Source organism: Gouania willdenowi, chromosome 17, assembly GCF_900634775.1.
Source record: "Gouania willdenowi chromosome 17, fGouWil2.1, whole genome shotgun sequence".
NCBI classification, from domain to species: domain Eukaryota; kingdom Metazoa; phylum Chordata; class Actinopteri; order Blenniiformes; family Gobiesocidae; genus Gouania; species Gouania willdenowi.
This window is the reverse complement of record NC_041060.1, coordinates 29124504-29140657: the sequence shown is the minus strand read 5'-3', so window position 1 is coordinate 29140657 and position 16154 is coordinate 29124504. Positions and strand designations below refer to the sequence as shown.

Below are 16154 nucleotides of genomic sequence, written 5' to 3'. Positions count from 1 at the left end.
CATTGAATCATTGCATGATATGACAATGAAATGGCACATCTGAAGGGATTATCCTTTAAAAAGGAACAAATGCAGCTGTCAGATCTTGGTAAATAGCTGAAGATAGTGGTGAAATAGAATAGGATGAAAAGAGTCTAGAAATAAAATAACTACAATAAGAACTGTATATACATATATACATCATTGCACAGCTAATGTGAGTGTTAATGCTGACAGGCTGGTAACAATCTTATAGGTCATGCATATAAAAATCCCACATTTAATTTCTTTAGTATTTTTCTTGGTACTATTAAGGTAAGATAAGATGTACCTTTGTTCATTCCACAGTGAGGAAATGTGGTTGGTGACAGCAGCAGGAGTCGAAAAGAAATCTGACAGAGTATGGAAGTCACATTTCATGATGAATGTTAGCTTGGCTGACGTCCTTTAATCTGCCACCATTGAATTGAGGGAGCTAGCTAGGACATAGCTGGCCTTCCAGTAAAATGATGCAGTAAAGTCTGCAGGAATTAGAGGCCACTACCTTGATATGATCAGTTCTTTTTTATTTAGTGAGAATGTAAATGAGATATGACCAGGGAGTTAGACCTCATTCAGCTGATGAATAGAGGCCATTCTTTTTTAAAAGCAGCACAGAAAAGTGTATCAATTGGGTTATGAGAGCGATAACTGATTGAGGAGTAGAAATTTTACTACATTTTACTGCTTCCTTTTTTTCTGTTTTGTCAGACATAAAAAATCACATTTCTCTTAGAGCTGTGGACTTGTCAGGGGTTCAATTATTGGCCTGTTACTGTTTTCTAAGAAGTCTTTCTCTGGCAGCTCAATAGTCTCAAGATGCCCAAAAAAAAGCTGAATGATGCTCTGCCCCTCTGGTCTTTGCTGTCTGTGCTACATCAAGCTCTATTTCTGATAAGAAAGTCATCTGATAATGTTATGTTTTTAATATAGATTGGCATTAATAATTCAATTGCTTCCACACACACAAGCTGGGGCCTATTTATGTAAATCTAATGTGGAGCAAAAACAATATGGGCAACATCAAAATCATGAAAATGCTCTGACTTTAAAGGATGTATTCTTTTATATTTTTTATGAAAAAAGTATGCAATGAAGTCATACCAATCTCCCCCATTCTCCAGGCATGGACCCACCAAAAGAAATGACTGTGTCAGATGTGACCGAAGATGCAGTCATAATCTCCTGGATCAAACCACTGGCTCAATTTGAATACTACAAGCTGTCATACCAGTCATCTAATGGTACGACGCTCCATGCTGCAATATGCATACAGGCAATTAATTAAATATTAACAAACACGGCTCTTACTTGTAGCACCTAAATTAATTTGACATTTACTGTGAAGTTTCTCTTATGTAGGCTCTTTATGTAGCGGAGCGTGTGAGAGAAAATGTGTTATAGCTAATTAGTTGTAACATTTGATCAGTGCGCTCTAATTACTTTTTAAATGAGATTTCTGTATTTGTTTAACGATGAATCTCCAGATGTATATCTCACTGCAACATGCAGGAGATGAAGACATGATTGTGATTGACTTTTTTCTGCCACCTCTCGCAGGTCAAGTGGACAGTGTGGTGATCGACAGCGAAGTGACAAACTACACCTTGTCCAGTTTGTTCCCTGCTACGGAGTATGAGATCAGTCTTAACGCTGTCAGAGGAAGTCAGGAGAGCCAAATGGTCAGCACTTCTGTATTCACAGGTAGGAGCTTACAAAGAAATACTGTTTGATCCTTGTCAACAACCGATCATCATTAGACATTCCTCTTTGTATTGGAAGATAAGATAAAATAGTCTTTATTATCATTGCTCATCATACAGTGTGTAATGCAATAATACAACAACAATGCAAAACTGTCCACATTGGTGTAAAAGAGGTAAAACAAAGACAGACACATTTTAAATGTCATAAGAATAAACAAATAGATAAATAACACATTGTGGGAGTGAACAAGAAAATATTTACAGTAAAACACTGAGGTAGAATGTTGAATGTGTGTATTGTGGTTTTTACTATAAAAACAAATATTTTACATAGTTTTCATTTTTACACAGTATCAACAACAAGTACAATCTGTGCTAATAATATACAGATTGGAATTGTGTTGCTTTCATAGTTTTTATTATTACTTTTTGTTTCTGTCAATGTAAATGATTTAAAGTGTTTTAATATCATTAAAGACTAACTAAACCCCTGCTTTCTGCTGACCTGCTACTAGGGGGAAAAGCCTTGATTATGGGCGTTACTGCTGTAGCATTAAGACACGCCCACTCAGGCAGCAGTTAAAAACTTTATAAAATATAATTAAAAATTACCAAAGTGGTTTTTTTTTAATATCTTTTCTGTAGTATTCATAAGAAAACCCAATAAAGACTATCTTTAGTTTTTAAGTTTTGTGTTTCTTGTAGAAGCTATATAAAATAATAAACAGTAGCCTATTGTTAAAATAAAGAATTGTATTTATTTTTTGTATTATTACATTTATAGCTGTTGTAGTATTAACAGGATGGCTTGTTAAACATTTCACATGATTCGCAGAGAGGGGAAAAACAAAGACAGTAAAGTAATACATTTTATTGTTTAAATTAGCTTTTCGACGGCCCCTCCTCACACTGCTCTCGAACTGCAGCTCTTTGACAGATCAGCAGACGGACTCTATCGAAGTAACCCATTGTGTAGTATGTGCTCTGCGTTACAGTGAGTAAATAGAGGTGTAGATTGCACTTGTAACACTTTTTTTATCGCGAGTTATTGAACTGATGAATCCAAATGTCTTTCTAACTTTACTGACCTCATCATCCGTCTTTTTACAGTAGCAACACTAATGTGTATACTATCTGTAATAGCAAGGCATAATGCTATTTTCAGCCTGTGTCAGGCCTTGATTGAAAAGATACCTGATGCGGTGATCTATATGCTGCTGCTCCTCTGACATTGTTACACTGAATGATGTTTCCTGCAATCATTTATTATACTACACTATTGTTTTGTTTATTATCCCGTTATCTTGGAAAAACATGTTAAATTAACGTTATCACAGAAAAACAAAGTCGTTATCACTGGAAAATGGAGGAAATAGAATTCATGAAAGCATGGCCCTTTAGGTTCCGTACAAAACAAGATTTCACTATTTTCTAATTTTATTTTAAAACAGAAACACACAGCTTATTTTTTTATTTATATATTTTTTTTCTATATTTCCATTTCGGTTTGTTTTTGTTGTTGATTTGGTTTTGAAACAGAATGACCAAAGAGCAAACCATGCACGGATGTACAAATTATCTTCGCTGGTTACATTTTTCTTGTTTTTTTCACAAACTTACCTTCGCGCCATCCATTGTCGATACACCTGCTTCTCCTTGGTGCTGGAGCCTATCCCAGATCATTCAGGGCTCAATAAAGGTTACAGTTTGGACTTATGTGTGGACAAATATGGTTTGGGAAAGAAACTATGTGGATAAATCCCCCATTCAGCTGAGAAGTAACAGTAATAAACTTGTGATTGAGGGATCCTGATTTTGTATCTATAATTATTAATTATTAATTTTTTTTAAAAACGAATTAATGCAAATTACATCAAAGAAGTAAAAAAAATGTCTTTCATTTTGAGTTTTGAAAAATATATAGTACGTGGGTGCGTGCGTGTGTGTGTGCGTGCGTGCGTGCGTGTGTTGTGTGCGTGTGAACTGTATTTACAAGCTAGTGAGCATTAGGTTATAAACATGTGGTGAAAATATCAGTGTTTATAATCTTTCCCTGTACCTTATAGTAGTAGTAGTAGTAGTAGTAATAGTAGTACAGGGCTCTGAAGTTTTGAACTCAGTTCAGAGTGAGACTTTGGCTGCAGCAGCGATTTAGGTAGAATCTGATAAAAGACATGAATTTGTACAAATAAAACTATTTATTTAGCATTTAACATTTCTTAGAGCAAGGGTTGGTATCGTGTATGTGTGTGCGTGCGTGCGTCACATGGACACATGAAGAATATCTGCAGTGTGTGGCTTTAAAGACATGTTTTGGGCCACTATGCCTGAGCAAAGTTGAAGGATAAGAGGAATTGTCTATGTTATTAGATCTATCATTCTCAGCTGATAATTTATTTGTCCAATAATAATTGTGCACTTCTTATATTAGCCCAAAAAGAAAAAAAAAAAAAAAAAACCTGCTTATGCCTTTATTGCATTCATCTTCCTGGCAGATGAAAGAATCAGAAACCACAGGATTGTGACACAATTAATGTCAAAGGTCACATACGTAGATATTCATGGGGTGTTCTGCTCTACCTAACTGTAAAATTATAGTGCATGTTCTTCTTACTGCCTTTCTCACTGCACATCCAGGAGAATTCCTTCTGAATTAGGTGTAGGTGTAAGATAAGATGCCTCCATCCACCTTCTGGATTTTCAGGCGAGTCACTCACCCATAACAACAACATCACATTGGAAAATTTGTGCTGAGTGAAGCAACCACTTCAGATTAACAACTTTGAATGAACACATCACTTAATGTCGAAATATGGAGTTGGAATTGCATAAGTTATTTTATTTTCATTTTTTAAATTAAAATTGATAGCTTTTTTCCCCCTGTTTTCTGTCCAATATATTAACCTCTGTTCTTATTCTAAATTTTCCACTTATTTTTGTTTAAATGACATGTGAGAAGACAGCACGTTTTCTTGATATATAGAAAACATTCTGCTAATTGTAATTATCACGAAAGATAATTGCTGTAATTTGACATCCTCATGTGTCCAGTGTGAAAATAACAGTCAAGAAAGGTCAAGCATGTATTTTACTGTAACCACATAACACACAAGGAAATTAAGAGATAAGGGAAGGAACTACATTATTTACTTTTTAAATTCGACATATAGGAGAAGAAAAGAGGAAAAATGTATTGATGTTGAATTAAAAAATGTACAGGCTAAAACAAAAATAAATGTGTCTGTTGTCATTTCCCAGCACTTGGACACACACGGTGAGAGATACTGATGGAAGCTCTCATTTGCGAATCGACTGTTTGTATTTCATTCAATCTGTGCGAGTGCAGGGTGATATGGACCAATTTATATCTTTTTTCCTAAAAACGGCGATAAGCAATATAAACTTGATATATTTTTTTCTCAATAACATTTTACAAGAAAATCAATACTAGGTTAAAGTCATTGGAAAAAAATCTCCTTTTATTTGTTTTATTATTGTAATCCTGCACCGTTTTCAAACAAGGTATGATTTTCTTCATTATTCAGTTTGTATATGTATGTAAGAGGATGAGTTATTAATAATGGGTTATATAAATAAGACTATTAATTATGATTATTAATATTACTTCAAATTTTGCGGGGTGCCACTCCTGTTAACAGGAGAATTATGTCTAAGTTTTTAGACTAAAGCCATCAATGTGAAACCAGGGAAAAGTGAATTCGAACAGTAGCATCTACACCATAATCACAGCTTTAATAAATCAGAGGAATCAAAGATTACGTTTAACTTTTTATTCAAAATTCAACAATTAACACAGTCAAAATATCAATTGAAATGGGATAATTAAATCACGATGAAATGTATTTCGAGCCTAATAAAAGTGAGGAATATATGTAATAAAGTGAAATCACTATTCTAGGAGAATGCTAATCTACTAAATATTGAATAAAAATGCAGGACACATATTCGAATAATAAGATCATAAAATCATAAAGAGAGCTCATAAAACAAAGAGGGTAAGACAGACAGGGGAGAACGAACAAACATGAATGAGATGAACTGTGTGGATCATGTTGTGAGTGTATGTAAGTGTGCAGTTATGGAATTATGTATGTGATCTATTGTAGATCAAGTTTGCTGATGAAAGTTCGTTCAGGTACCTTGCAGATTATGTCAGGGTTGGACCTGGAGGTGCTGGGTTGAAGAAATGCAGCGAGACGTGCCACCGTTGAGTTCTGTTGCGTTTCAACAGAGTGTAACCCTTCAGCCGATCTAGGCGGTTCTGGCCTTCGCAGCTGGGTTAGAGAATGGCTCGTGGCTTACCACAGTGGGTTGCGAGCCGGGCTCCTTTCGGCTGTTAAGCACGTCACTAGATGCTGGGTTCGTCCCAACCAAGCAACTGTTGGTTCCAAAAATCTAACTGTTTCAAATAAAAAATAAAATGAAATAAATGAAAAGATGGGGAAGGGAAACGCGTTGAGCATGAAACGCTAGCGTCTCAAAACTGAAATTTTGGGCGGTTTTCTTCCTTTTAAAAGATTATCTTTGAGACTCGCCTCCGAAGAATGAAGCTTTGTTGATTGGTTTAAAATTGCCAGCATCTCAGCTGGCTGCCTTTGGGTGTGTCTGGGGTGTATGTGTATGTGAGACAATGACAAACAGGAGGGATGATTCCTAGATTTACACAGCATATTCAAATAATCTTTTCGAAATCAGATCTTGAAATATCATGTATTACGAAAGAGTTTGATACCAAACACGACTGGAATTTGCCTAGTATTACTTTAGGAACCTGTTAATGAATTTTACTTGTAATTACTCATGAACATAAATTTCAAAAATCATGTTATGCCTCTTCTTTACTATATGGTTGCAGTAGATACCTTAAACTAACTTTTGTGATGTTTTCTTGTATTTTAAGCACTTTTAAATGATGAAACATTTAAAATAGCATTCTGTGGGTATAAAATTATCTGAAAAGGAGGGAATAGGACAGACAATATTTGCACTTTCAATTTCTGCAGAAACCATTCCAATAATGTTTTTGTTTGTAACTTTTCAAACATAATACATTTTCTTTGTTCTCACTTCTTCACGGGACACATCTCAGAGAAGGCCTGGGCAGTGTCCTTGTGTGACAGCTCACCACAGGGGGTCAGGGGTCAGTGGAACAGTTCTGTGATCTTACAGCATCCCAAAGATATCTGTTTGTAAAGGAGGGAGAAGACGGATGTTCTTCCCCCGTGTGGAGTCGTAAAGAGAGTTTGTACTGAACACTTCAAAGTGTTGGGCCAGTCTTTTCGGCTACGTTATTGGGTTCAACGGCCGCATAGTGGGGTTAGCTATGCACCTCAAAGTTGCTGGGGCAGTTATGTTGTAAACAGTTTGTGATTAAAAAAAACAGGCTCCTTGGTTAATTCCTGTTAGTAAGAGGGTCTTTAGGCTTTATGTGGTTTGGTTCCCTACATGTATGCATATATATGTATATATATAGAGCGACTGGATAGCTCAACTGGTAAGTCACCTGACTTGCACACAGGAGGTCCCCGGGTTCGAAAATGAGCAATGTACCATCTGCCAGTGTGGGTCCTTGGGCAAGACCCTTCACGCTACTGCCTACCTCATACAATGATGAGAGACAATGAAATGAATGACATGCCGGCTCAGACGTCGCCCGGCCAAACAAGGTCTGCGTCAGGTGCTGGGGAACCAGAGCACCTTGATGAAAAATGGGCGACTGGAACAAGACTGAAATGGGCGAGGTGCAAAAACAGGGCTGTCTTGGAATTATTATTATTATTATTATACATCAATTTTATATAGCGCTTTTCTGGGTACTCAAAGTCACTTTACAATGAAGGGAACAGTGTTGGGGGTCGGTGCCTTGCTCAAGGGTACCACGGCAGTGCTTGAGAAGTGCCCTGGCACCTCTCCAGCTACCAGAACAACTTCTGTTCTTTTAGTCCGTACTGGGACTTGAACCGGCGACCCTCCGGTTCCCAACCCATGTCCCTACGGACTAAGCCACTGCCGCCCACTGCTACTACTCCAGCAACCCTAGTCAGAGGGGCTACATGCAAAGGATGTGGGGGAGGGACAGTCCAAACTCACGGCGAAACACCTAGTAGCTCAGATGTTCCAACATCCACAAAAGGCAACTGCCATCACAACTTGAGATTGACGAGGTACAACACCAATGCTCCGGCAAGGTGGAGCCATGCGGCCAGGTCAGAGTGGAGTTAACACCAACCCCCCCCCCCCCCCCCCGGAGATTGGGTATGAAACCCCAATAGCCGCAATCACGCTGAGCAAGGCAGCGACTGACTTGAAAAATAAGATCATGGCAAAAATGTCCACCAGGCAACCACAAAGCCAACTACAGAGGCTCAGTGAAGTACCATCAGAAAGTCTCGTTGAAGATGGGAATGCACCTCTGAGAGCGATACCTACATCAACCATACATCAGCAACAGCAAATGGTAAATGGACTTGATTTATATAGCGCTTTATCACCACACTGAAGCAGTCTCAAAGCGCTTTACATATCAGCTCATTCACCTAATCACTCTCACATTCACACACCAGTGGGACAGGCGCTAGTCAACCAGCGCAGACATTGAGATGTCATTCGGACTAGATGGTCGGATGGTGACTAAGAGAGGGAAGGTGGAGGGAAGTTAGTCCACACAGAAGGGGTCTCATTCCCAGAAGGAACAATAACAGACATTGAGGACAGTTACAAGTACCTTGAAATCCCGAAAGCAAATGGCAACCTCGAAGAGGTGACAAGGAAAGCGGCTACGGCGAAATACCTCCAATAAACAGCTACGCCCTGCCAGTAATCAGATACCCTGCAGGAATAATAAGCTGGCCAAAGGATGAGATACAAACCACAGATGTTAAGACACGAAAGCTCCTAACCATGCACGGAGGGTTCCACCCCAAATCCAGCACCCTGAGATTGTACGCTAGTCGTAAGGAAGGAGGCTGAGGACTAGTGAGCGTGAGAGCCACTATCCTGTATGAAACATCCAAAATCCATAAGTACATCAAGGACAAGGCTCCAACAGATGGCGTGCAGCGTGCTCAGTGAATGTCTCAGACAATGGAAAACAGAAGATGAGGTGCCAGAAGTTCCGTCATGGGAGTACAAGCCCTTACATGGGATGTACCACCAAAACATAACTGAAGTGGCGGATATCAGGAAATCGTACCAATGGCTAGACAGAGCTGGACTGAAGGACAGCACAGAGGCACTCGTCATGGCTGCAACATCAGGAAAAAGGAACATGAGAAACTAGAAAAATACCAGGGGCTCAGAGAAGAGCTGGAGAAGGCCTGGAGGGTGAAGGCAAACTGGAAGAGTGGCTATAGCAGATCCCAGGAAATACATTAGACATCTTGGACATCTAAGTGCAGTGCTAGGAACAGCAAAGATACTGCACAGAACCCTCAAGCTTTCAGGCCTCTGGTAGAGGACCCGAGCTTGAAGGAAAAAGACACTCTTCCTCACCCACCCCGCAGTGGGTGAGGAAGAGTTTATATATATATTTATTTCATTTATTCAAATAAGTTTTCTTTTAACTTATTTGAATAAATAAAATGTATCACAAGCAGCACAATATCAACATTTTGAGCCAGTCTTAACTTTTTCTCTCAGTAAGGATAAAATATGAGTAAATTCTGTAGTGGCGCCTTTTTCAGGGCAGGTGTGAGCTTTGACCCATTCCCCGAACCCGAGAACCTCACCAGGTGATTTACACCCATGCAAACGTATTTGCATGATTATCATTATTTTGCATTTGTCTGAGTGTCATGGTCTCTGTGTAGCTTCAGCATCATCTTTGGCATCTTTTAGGTGTTATGGGTGTTTCCCTTCTCCAAAAGTTGGAGATTTTTTTTCCTACAGGCACCTTATCAGGTGATTTTACCCATACCTATGCTAAATTAACCATGCAAACAAATCGCTGTGGTGCCCTCTGAAGGTACAGAGCAAACATCAAAGACGATGCTTAACCATCACAAACAGCGTGTGATTTTTACCCATATTAATATATACCCAATAAAAAATAACTGCTCATCAAAATTTTGGAAATCTTATTGTGTATATACAGTAATGGCAGGTACTCCTTTAATTTGTCATGTATGGTCATATTTTAATACAATTTGATGACAAAAGTGTAATTTCTAGTCTGAAATAATCTTACAGTTTAACATTAAACATAGTTTGAAAAGCCTTGTTTGAAGGATAAGTAAGGTGTTCATTTTCAAAGTTCAAGATCTCAAACAAAGCAATATTTCTCCCTCCCAGTAAGTTTTTATTTATTATTCTTCACTGGAATAAAGGGAAAAAAATGTAAGTAGTGTAATAGTTTGATATTACAGAAAATGCATAATTGTATTGTAAAGAAATATGTGAAACTGTGACAAGACACCAGACAAAATTCCAACAGTCAGAATCCCAGGGTACAAATTACCAGTGGACAGAATCCCAACCCCCACATTAGAAACATTTACTAACTTTCAGTCTCATTTTAGCTTGTTTTGTTCTTCCGTAATCAGCCATTGAATAGAGGCAAGTTTTGCACTTATCGCCAGTTTTTGAAAAAAAGCTGAGAAAAAGGGCTTTTTCTGACAACACTGAGACCGGGCTTTTGATGGCAAAATTATTATTATTTTGTTTTCTGGGTCAGAGTTGTATGGTTTTCTTACTGTATTTTGGCATTCCTCCAAGTCTCTCCCCCGCCAGTTCCCACACACACAACTTCTGTGAATTAGTGTTTCCTAAAGCCAAATGGCATTTGGTGGAGATTAAAAGAGCTGTGATTTAAGTGTCTTATAAGTTGTTCGGTTTCACACTTTTCAAGTATCTTAGATACTGCCGGTAGGATGCTGATCAGTCTATAGCTGCATATTTCTGTCAGGTCTCCAGATTGGTGGATTGGTGTAAGTGCTGAAATTTTCCAAGAGTCCGGAAAAATGCTTGAGTTTATAGATACATTTATAATATTGGTTATAGGCGATACAAGTGATCGTTTATGTGTTTTGATAAACATTGGGCTCAATTCGAATGCATCGTTGGCTCTGAAATTTTTGAGAACACAAATGATCTTGTCAATTTGCAGATGTGATACAAGGCTTAAATAAAAAAAAAACGGTTTGGTCAGCAGAGGCCGATAGCAGTTGATATCTCTTAAGAACTGACGAGTCTTATGTATATAGTGTTGAAACAGTTCTCAGCTGTTAACATAAATAGTGATCAACAGACTAAATTATAACTGTAATTATGTCCACTGGGATTTTGTCATAGATGCACTTCAAACATACACATCTAAAGAGAAATAAACAGGCCCTGTGTGTTGTTTCTAGTGCTGAACGTGCAAACCACGAATAACTAAAACATTGCATGCAAATGAAAATTATCAGGAGAAGCTACAGCAGCCTTGAAACCTGTGTTTGTTTGTTGTGCTCTTGCTTGGGTACTTAACTCTCAGATGTGTGGTGCTCTGAAAATAATTACTTGCTAAATGTTTTTTTGAAGTTGCAATAATGCCTTGAAATACGGTACTTGAATATAATGGGCATCATGGAAGATGACCTGCTTACTTTGCAGAATGGTTGCCCTAAAAAAAGGCCTCATTTTAGGGAATTGTAAACTGTTAAACTGTACTTATGCTCCTCAGACCCAAACCCTGACCTTTTTTAATAAATAGAAATGCTTTCATGGAGCACCTTAACACCAGGCAGAAAAAGAGATAACTATCAAAAAAGATGTTATTAGAAAAACACAAAATATGCCCCTTTGATATTCTTTGGAACAATCAACAATGAAACAGCTGTTTAGAGCCAGTTTTATGCCTGAAAACTAAGACAATCCAGATAATTGAAATATAAAGAAAACATATGCTGCTAATGGTAATTATCACTCTTCTTTTACAAAAGGTAATTGCATTATTTTGATGTCCTCATGTGTCCAGTGTGAAAATAACTCATTTGAATTTAAACTCAGGAGAAGATAAACTGATTATGTTCATGTTGGAATTATTATTTCCTGCTATGACTACAAAACAACCAAACTCCTATGTTTCTCAACATCAGCTACCAAATATCACAAGACCAATTACCATGACTAGCAGATAAGGTAAAAATGATTAGCTCACATTTCCAATGGATTGCTAAACATTTTCCAGCTTCCTGGGGTCCATTGGCCATCTGATGTCCTCAATCACCATGTTTCCCTGCAGCGCTACAATTGCACAAACAAAGCTGGTGCAGCAAGTATAAGTAGTGGTGTGCACAAGTACCAGTGTATCCCCACCAAACCCCACAGCCTCTTTCAGTATTGCTGCAAGGTGAATGTGAAGAGTCGGCCTACTTTCAGATAAGCTACTTTATTATTGTCCTGTGTCCTAATAGTTGGAGAGGATGCAGAGATATACTGCTGGTTACAATCACTCAGTGAGCTCTACTAACATTCTGCTACAGCATCATTTGGCATAGACAAGAATATTTATACACAGAGTGTTCAGATATCTAGGAATCATTTTTTAAATTGAGTTTTCAAGCATTTGTAAGGCTATTTCTTGAGTTTCTGTGTCAGTTGACCAACACAAACCAGACCCAGATGCTGCTCTTTGGAAAGTCCTTATTACATTGTTGCAAGGTTGTATGTGCCGTTTTGTTCCAACAGGAACAATGACAAAGGATTTCTATTGCTTTGGAACATCACAGTGTCATTTGTTGGTTTTCCACATTTCCCTGCAGTTGGTGAACAGCAGGTTCTTTGTTGTCTAGTTTATAAATGACGTGATTATAAACAATGCAAACGTTGAACTGAATTGTTTTGTTTAAATTAATGGAAAACATTTAAAATGAGAAAAAAAAAAATTGTGCAATTTCCATTTACTTTTCATGAACATTTCACTTCATCACAGTTCATGTTTTTTGGTGTAGTTTATAATTAACCACACAATCGGATCCCACACACTCAAATACAGATCAGAGCTTGATGCAAGGGGCTCCAGTTTGGGATTCATGGAGATTGAAAGAGGTGCTTGAATTATTTTAGCAAAGGATTAGCTTAGACACCCTGTTTAGTTATTTATTTAGCTTTACCCATCTCCTGTCCATCTCGGCTGGCGATCTAATCATCTTGGCAAGCTGTCCCTAAATTCGCTCTAACCCTCTCTTGTAATTAAACTAATGACTTTAATCAGGTTTGTAAATCTATCACAGTGATAAGAAAGACCCGGACTCACATCTGAGTGCTAATGTGCACAATTTCTTTTTTACCCTGACGAGGGCAGGGCAGTAATTACCTCATCTGGGCAAATTGTTGAGTCACATGTAGCTTTCATGTTTTTTTTTTTACCATTATGCTTTCTGCGTTGCCAAAATACAAAGCCAGAGGAAAAATCAGGGTTGGAACACTGGGGTTAAAGGTGTAATTAAATTCAAACTCAATTTTGGCATGTCCAGCTGTCTGAGAATGACATTAGCTAGAATGTGCAGAGGCGACAGGCTGAGATTTTTTGGATCCTGTTTGAATGCATAATTTTAGTTTGGTGAGAGCTAAACAAGCAGTGATCCTAATAGCAAAGACAATCATTAATCATCTGAAGACAACATTTTTCATCTTGCTGTGTTTCTGTAATTCTCATTCCAAAAAACATATATATTTCCTATTTACAGTATCTAACTTTGCTTAGCTGTGAGTGTACAGCCATTCATGCAGAATAAAAAAACACTTTGCATACAAATGTGACCAAGCGTCATTGTTTGTGTGCACGTTAATGGTGCACTTGTTTAAAGTAGCTTATAATACAGTTACCTGACCAGCTCACTTTTACTAAATTCCTGTGCTGCTTTGTCAGCTGTCGGTCAAATCAAGAGCTTTTTTCATGTAATGTAATTAACAACAGCTGTCCAAGGAAAGAAATAGCTAATCAATGCAGTAATCCATCAGTGTGTAATTAATTGGCATTGACATTTTTGGTGTATTAATTGCTTTGATACATTTCCAGGAAAAATCACAAACCAATAATGTATGTGTCAAACTCAAGGGCCAGGTGCCACATTCAGCTCTGGTTTGCCTACAGTAAACATGATCGTGGAAGATATACATATATATATATAATGTTTTGTTGTTGTGAGTTTGACACTCTAGTTATGGTACAGGTCCAAAGTGGCTCAGGGCCTATTCAGATACTGGAGGTGCTTTATCTAATTTATCTCACCCTTTAATTTATAGGCCCGTATTTTGGCAACTTAAAGCACTTTGATCGCAGTGCCTGATTTCTTAGATTAGTGCTTTCCTCCCCGCGCTGTTGGTGGTGTCTCTAAAAGTCAGACGTGGTGTAGAGATATAGCAGCACAGTCCAGTTGGAGGACAGCCCGGCGCACCATGCGCTGCAGTAAGGGATTTGAAAACAGACTTTGTTTCATGGAAGAAAGTGTTTTATATTGTAGGCATGGTCTGGTGCAGATAGAGGTTTTTAAACATCTGCATTTTTACCAGACAGAGCGCCTACAGTGTCCAAGCAAAACTTCCTCCTCTATTGTTGGGGAAGCTGCTGTTGACTGAAAATAACATTTCGTAAAGCATTTCATTAAAGCTGATATCCAGAGTTTCTGAGAGGAGGTCTTGATGTCCCACCCTCAACAGCTCCACTTCGCCCCCCTGCCTTCCTCTGCAATCTGCCAGAAGCCACGCCTCTACTTTTCTGCATGCGCATCGCGGAACATAGCAAGGTTGAATCGGGTTGCATTGATATAGGTCTATGGGTCAGGTAAGAGCAGTGACGTGCCGTGACCACTAGGGTTGGGTAGGTACGTTGCAAATCGAGACCACCAATGACAATTTCATATGTTTCTGCTGTCAAGTGGTAATTCAATTCAAATCAATTTTATTTGTATAAAGCAATTTCCAACAAAGTCATCTCAATGCTCTTATCAAAATATAAAATCCATAATAAGAAAGAAAAAACCCAATAAGATCCACATGAACAAGTACTTAGCCATCTAACAAAATCAATCATAAACACCATTAAAGAAACATTAACAATTATTTAATATAGCCTCCATACTCTCCCAACAAGATATACAGTATCTCATGACACGGCAGCACATCTGTTGTTTGTGTTGGAAACACAGAAACACGGAGAAAATGACAATAATTTAGAACAGCCTCAGTGAGGAGCATCCACAAAGTCAATCCTTCCTTTTGTTTCATTCACTGTGAAAAGTATGAAACATGTTCTGACTTTACCTTTGCTGAAGGTCTGGTAGCTCAGGTGTTGGTCTACCATCTTTTAAAAGCTGTCGTTTTTCCTCAAAACAAAGTTTCTCTTTCATCTCTAGCGCTGTCATCCACACTGTAGTGTTATCCCGCCCACTAGCTAGAGAACGTAGCAGCAGCGGTCACGTGATATCAATTCACTAATGTACTGTGAACTTACGTATAGTGGCTGGTGCCTCCTGGCCTCTCAGCCTGCCCTTCCTCTTCTCTCCTAACACAGCTGGCTCACATCAGTAATCAGGTAGATGAGGGAGGAGGAGCTGTATAAAGGGCTGACAGGACCAGAGAGCGGCAGGCACAACAACTGACCAGCAGCAGACATGTGGGGAGAGTTCTTTAGCTCCCCACTGGACATTTTTGTAAGTTTGTTTTTTTAGTTTGGACTGGAGATTTCTGATAGTCCTGTTTTCGTGTTCCTGTAGTTTAGTGTTTTGTAGGTTTTTGTAGTTTAGAGGGTGGACGCTGGGCCGACGGCCCTGTATAGGGTTGGCCCAGTGTCCTCCCTACTTTTGTTCAGTTTGGCCAGGGTCTCCAGTCCCTTTTAGTTTGTTCTGTTGATACTTTTAGAATTTTGTGAATAATTACTTTCGATAACCTTTGATTTCTCTGTGATGTCTTGTTTATGTTGCGGCCCCTCAAGCCTTGACCTCACATCCTATCGGGGATCGTAACATAAATTGGGGGCTTGTCCGGGATTTGCACCCGGGATCTCTCACACCCGAAGCGAGAATTCGTTCAAAGGCAGCTCTCTACACTGCCTTTTCACGTAAATGGTTTTCATCTTGGGGACCTTTCTGCGCATGTGCAAACACCTAAAATCACACAATGAGAAGGGAGGCAAAGGAGCAATGTGCCTTTGGGACGGGGCGTGGCCTCCCTCTGCCTTACAGCGGAGCAAAAAAAAAAAAAAAAGACAGCTGTTCCAGGAAATAGCGCTGTTTAGTAATTTGGGCTATGAAACGCACAAAATGCGGACACTTTCAAACTTATAGGTGCTGTAGACTATTGGAAATGGAAAAATAAATAATTTATAAATATATGATAATTAAAAAAAAAAAATTATAATTAAATAATCAAAATATCAATTCACCCTTGGGTAGGCACTGCCTACCTTGCCTACCCTGACGGCACGTC

General features: G+C 38.6%; 1 protein-coding gene across 5 annotated transcripts in view; it reads left to right on the top strand.

Annotated features, from left to right (window-relative positions):
- Window positions 1-16154, top strand: part of tnr (tenascin R (restrictin, janusin)) — a 327598-nt gene that overhangs the window by 226842 nt on the left and 84602 nt on the right. For all 5 annotated transcript variants that reach the window (XM_028472320.1, XM_028472321.1, XM_028472322.1 and 2 more), the window contains 2 exons: window positions 1143-1262; window positions 1579-1722. In XM_028472320.1, the coding sequence (XP_028328121.1) occupies window positions 1143-1262; window positions 1579-1722 (264 nt within the window). The remainder of the gene's footprint in view (window positions 1-1142; window positions 1263-1578; window positions 1723-16154) is intronic.